Raw genomic sequence first — 4,474 nt, 5'->3', positions numbered from 1 at the left:
GGCTCTCTGCCCGGGGAAGAGACCGGGGTGCGGGGGGGCCGTCCGCAGCGCCCCCCGGGCAACGCACACTGACGCTCCGGGGGACACCTTCCCCTCCAGCATCCCTGTCCCCGGTTTGTTTAAAGAGACCTCGAACGCTGGAATCGCTGCGGCAGTGGGGAGGACAGGGCTAACGGGGAGCCCGGCATGAGCCGGGAAGGGCAGGAGGAATTGCCGCTGAGACATCTCTCCAGAGGTCCCCGCAGGGCAAAGCGGCATGGAGCTTTAATCTTCAGCGTGCTGAGCGCTCGCCGCAGCGGGAGATTGTCTTAAAGCTTCTTTAAGGTTATCCGTCTGCCCGAGTGTGGGACAGACCTTTTTTTTTTTCTTTTTTCTTTTTTTTGCTTCTTACCCGGGCTCGAGAGGGTGGGAAAGAGATGCCCCTTTGCAGGCAGGGCTGTACCTGGGAAGTATGTCGGCTTGCCATCTTAATCAGGTTGCCTTTTTTTTTTTTCCCTGCGCTGTTTCTCTCCAGGTGGTTTCAGCAAGTTCCAGGCCGAGTTCGCCCTGCACTGCGAAACTAACCTAGACAGTTCGTGTAGCAGCAGCTCTCCTCCTCTGCCAGTCCTGGGCTTGGGAGGCCTCCGAATCAGCTCCGATTCCTCATCAGACATTGAATCTGACATTGACAGAGACCCCAATAGTGCCACCGACTCCGATGGCAGCCCTCTCTCCAACAACCAGCCTTCCTTCCCGGTGGAGATTTTACCCTACCTCTACTTAGGCTGTGCCAAGGACTCCACTAATCTGGACGTTTTAGAAGAGTTTGGCATTAAATACATCTTGAATGTTACCCCCAACCTGCCTAATCTCTTTGAAAACGCCGGGGAATTCAAGTACAAACAGATCCCGATCTCTGACCACTGGAGCCAAAACCTGTCTCAGTTCTTTCCTGAGGCCATCTCCTTTATAGGTGAGACCCGCAGCTTTGCTAACAGCAAATGTCAAGGGGCAGAATTACATTTCTTTTGCAGAATTCAGGAGGTTTTGGGCGAGAAGCAGCAGTAGCGTTTCTGGCAGTCTCTGGGGGATGCCCCGCTTTCTGGCTTTAAAGCCGGCTTAAGCGAAGGGGCGGGTGGGGGCTGTTTGAGGGGTTATAGAGGGGCCCCAGTGAATTGCCAGCGAGGTTCGCAGGTTGCAGACACATCCCTGCTTTGGCTGGCTGTGGGATTCCTCCCTGAGCCCTCTGTGTCGGAGATGGGGACTGAGCAATGCGCAGGATGGGGGATGTTTTTAAATCTCTTCTTTGCGGGGAGGGGAATCGGCAAATGAACCCGGGGTTGATGGCTTATTCGTCCTTTTTGTTGTTGCCTTCCCCCCCCCTTGAGGTTACAGAGGAACAGTACGAGGAAAAAAAAAAGCTGTATGGGAAGCTAACTTTAGCTTTTAAATACAAGTTATGAATAACCGATATCCCTGGCAAATGTATAGTCACAGTTTTAATTAAATCTCGTGGTAATAATGATGTACGTCTCAGGCTCGGTGCCTGGGTTAGCCAGCCCTTCGACATTATCCGTCAGCTTTGGAAACGTGTCCCCTAGGGCTCAAGGAGTTCTGCTTAAATTTTGCAGTCCACCGTTTCGGGGAGGACTAAAATCACCCCACCGGGGTGCAGTGGGCATCGAATTATCTGTTGGGAAGCTGTGCTGTAATCCGGTTGAATGATACCGGTAATAGTGGAGAATGTAGGTAATCTGAGCCCAGCAGGAAGAAATGTGGGCTGGAAGCCACAAAGAAACTAATCTCCAGGCATTGTAATGCACTTCCTATTACAAAGGAACCCATTTTCAACCAATGTTGACATCCTGTTCCTCCTAATGGGCTGTCCCCTGTGACTTCCCTCATTCTTTTAAAATGCCTGAATACCTCCATTGTTAGCTGCACAACAGTTGGAGAATAATTTAATAGACCTTTGCCGTCTGCTGGTCTGTATAAAAGGCATTCAGTGACATATTGCTGGATTTCCATGCTGGGGCAGGGGGACTGTAAGAATTTAAGGCCAATCTCCAGGCTAAAGAGTGTCTTTTAAAAACTGACTTTTAAAACAGTGTCATGCAGCGTATCCTGCTCCCTTTGTCTCATTCTTAGTTTTCTCAGCTCTTGGACTCGGCACATATTCGTAGGGGGATGGATTCTCCTCTTGCCCTGGTTTTAAGCTGGTGAAGTTAACTCTTGCGTTGCACTGGTGGGATCAGAATCACTCTTTCTTCCTACTTGATACCAATCTCGCCTGTATGGTGAGATCAGTTACCAACGCCCTGTCTTATGTGTCCTCCTCTGCCTCTTTGTCTCCGGACAGATGAAGCGCGGGGGAAGAACTGCGGTGTCCTGGTGCATTGCTTGGCAGGGATCAGCCGCTCGGTCACAGTGACGGTGGCCTACCTCATGCAGAAGCTCAACCTGTCCATGAACGATGCCTACGATATTGTCAAGATGAAGAAGTCCAACATTTCACCCAACTTTAATTTCATGGGTCAGCTGCTGGACTTTGAGCGGACTCTGGGGCTGAGTAGCCCCTGTGACAATCGAGTGCCAAACCAGCAGCTGTACTTCACCACTCCTTCCAACCAGAACGTCTTCCAGGTGGATTCCCTGCAGTCCACGTGAGCTCCCACCACCTCCCTTCTCCTGTCCGTTTCATGGGATCACTCCTCAACGTTTTCTCTCCGGCAGTGATAAAGAAAACGCAGCTTTCTCTTTTTCTGGCCTCTGCTGTCCAAAAGCAGCTGCCGGTGCAGGCTAGGAAAGGTTACACAGTATGGAATCGGCTATTGCGAAGGGAGGGAACGTGGTGAGCTCTCTGTGAAGGACCATGGCGAGCAGGCAGGTGGGCAGCAGCATGCTCATCCCTGCTGGCGAAGTGGTTTGGGTCCGAGGACTTCCAGGGGGTTAGGCTAAGGCTGGACAGGCTGAGCACGTGTTCTCTACAGACTGGAACTGTCCTGCTTCCCTTTCTGCTTTCGGACCTGTGACACACATCTTTGTCTTCAGTGAAGACTGGCTATTTTTGTTTGTTTGTTTTAATTTAGAGGAGCCAAAGAAAGAGATTTCAGCTTAGTGTATTCAGAGTACTTGTTTGCTGGGAGCTCGGTAGTATTCTACTTGATCAATGTAAATATTTAATCTTAAATCGATCTGCAATTTTTTTGAATTCACTTGTATTCAAGAAATCAATCCAAGGGACTTCTATGTTTTTATTCTCTTCATAAATTCTGCTTTATTTGTTTGGTTTTTTTTTTTTTAACTGCAAAGCATATATTTGCAGCATGCTTAATTTTATTGTTCAAGTGAAGCAAGCTTTCCATGGGGGAGAAATAGCAATGATGAGAAGTTTGCGAATCATGTTTTGTGAGCAAGCACAGTCTCTTCTTTCATGTATTTTTCTTTTCTTTGTGGTGATTTTTTTTTCTCACACTCCTGATGTAGTTTCCACATGATATATATTTTTAAAATTAAATTAATTTTTTGCCTTACCTTTTGTAAATAGATCATCTGGGAGGAGATTTGTCTTTGAATGCGAAAGTTTTTTGATCACTTTTTAAAACTTTCAGATGTGCTAAACAGTGCATTACCTCTGTACAAATTCTTCAGGGAGCTTCACCTCAAATGCAATATTTTGCGTCTTTTTTTTTGTATAAAACTGGAAGTATGTGCGAGCATTTGTACCTGTGTGTACGCACAGTGAACCTGCACACGGTTGCCAATAAGGGAGAGTCTAATTCACGGTGTAAAAGTTTTAAGATGGAATTTATTATAAGAATGTAAAACCTTAAATTATTAAATAAATAACTATTTTTGGCTATTGAGAACCTGGCTTTTTTCTCCCTTTCCCCTCTGTGTGGGTGTGGTTAATTACACATACACATATGGTTATGTTTAAAGGTAATGATTGCATTCAATAGCTTTTGTACAGCCCCTGAGACAATAAAGCCTTGATTTCCCAGTTATCCACTGGTGCCTAAATGAATAAGCAGTGCATGTGCTGAATTCTTGTCTTGCTTTGGTGAAGGGAATGCTTTTGAAGGCCTTCAGGTAAATTGCAAAATATTCCAGCATCCCTTTGCTGTGCCAGGGATGCACCTGACCCTGGGCCATAAGGATCCTTCTTCAAGAGTAAGGAGCTGCTGTTTTCTGGGCTTGCTTATACGAGTTTTGGCCACTATTACAGGTGCCAGGAGGTGACTTTGTGTTCCTCATCTTTCTGGCAGGAACTCATTTCACAGGTTCATCACCAGTCTGCAGCCTAGTAAATGATTTTTCTGTCGCTGTTCAGCCACATTACAACTTAGCAGGTGAAGGCAAGGAGGAAAAGTCTCAACACAGCCTTAGTTACCTCATTTCCTCTTCGGGCACTTGAAGTAGTCCTGTCTGCAGAAGGAAAAAGAGGGATTATAGCGATTGCAAAACTTCCTGCTGCAGCTTATTTTCATTAACA

The 4,474-nt window shown here is 47.0% G+C and overlaps 1 protein-coding gene across 1 annotated transcript; it reads left to right on the top strand.

The window, feature by feature from the left end:
- Positions 1 to 475: 475 nt before the first annotated feature.
- DUSP6 (dual specificity phosphatase 6) lies at positions 476 to 3,845 on the top strand (the record flags this gene model as incomplete). The annotated part of the gene is made up of 2 exons (XM_010160571.1): positions 476 to 952; positions 2,339 to 3,845. Coding segments are annotated over 2 exons (785 nt in total), but the record flags the coding sequence as incomplete, so codon positions are not given.
- Between the last annotated feature and the right edge of the window lie 629 nt (positions 3,846 to 4,474).

Source organism: Eurypyga helias, unplaced genomic scaffold (assembly GCF_000690775.1).
Source record: "Eurypyga helias isolate BGI_N326 unplaced genomic scaffold, ASM69077v1 scaffold3171, whole genome shotgun sequence".
Taxonomy (NCBI): Eukaryota; Metazoa; Chordata; class Aves; order Eurypygiformes; family Eurypygidae; genus Eurypyga; species Eurypyga helias.
This window is presented reverse-complemented; position numbering and strand designations above follow the sequence as displayed.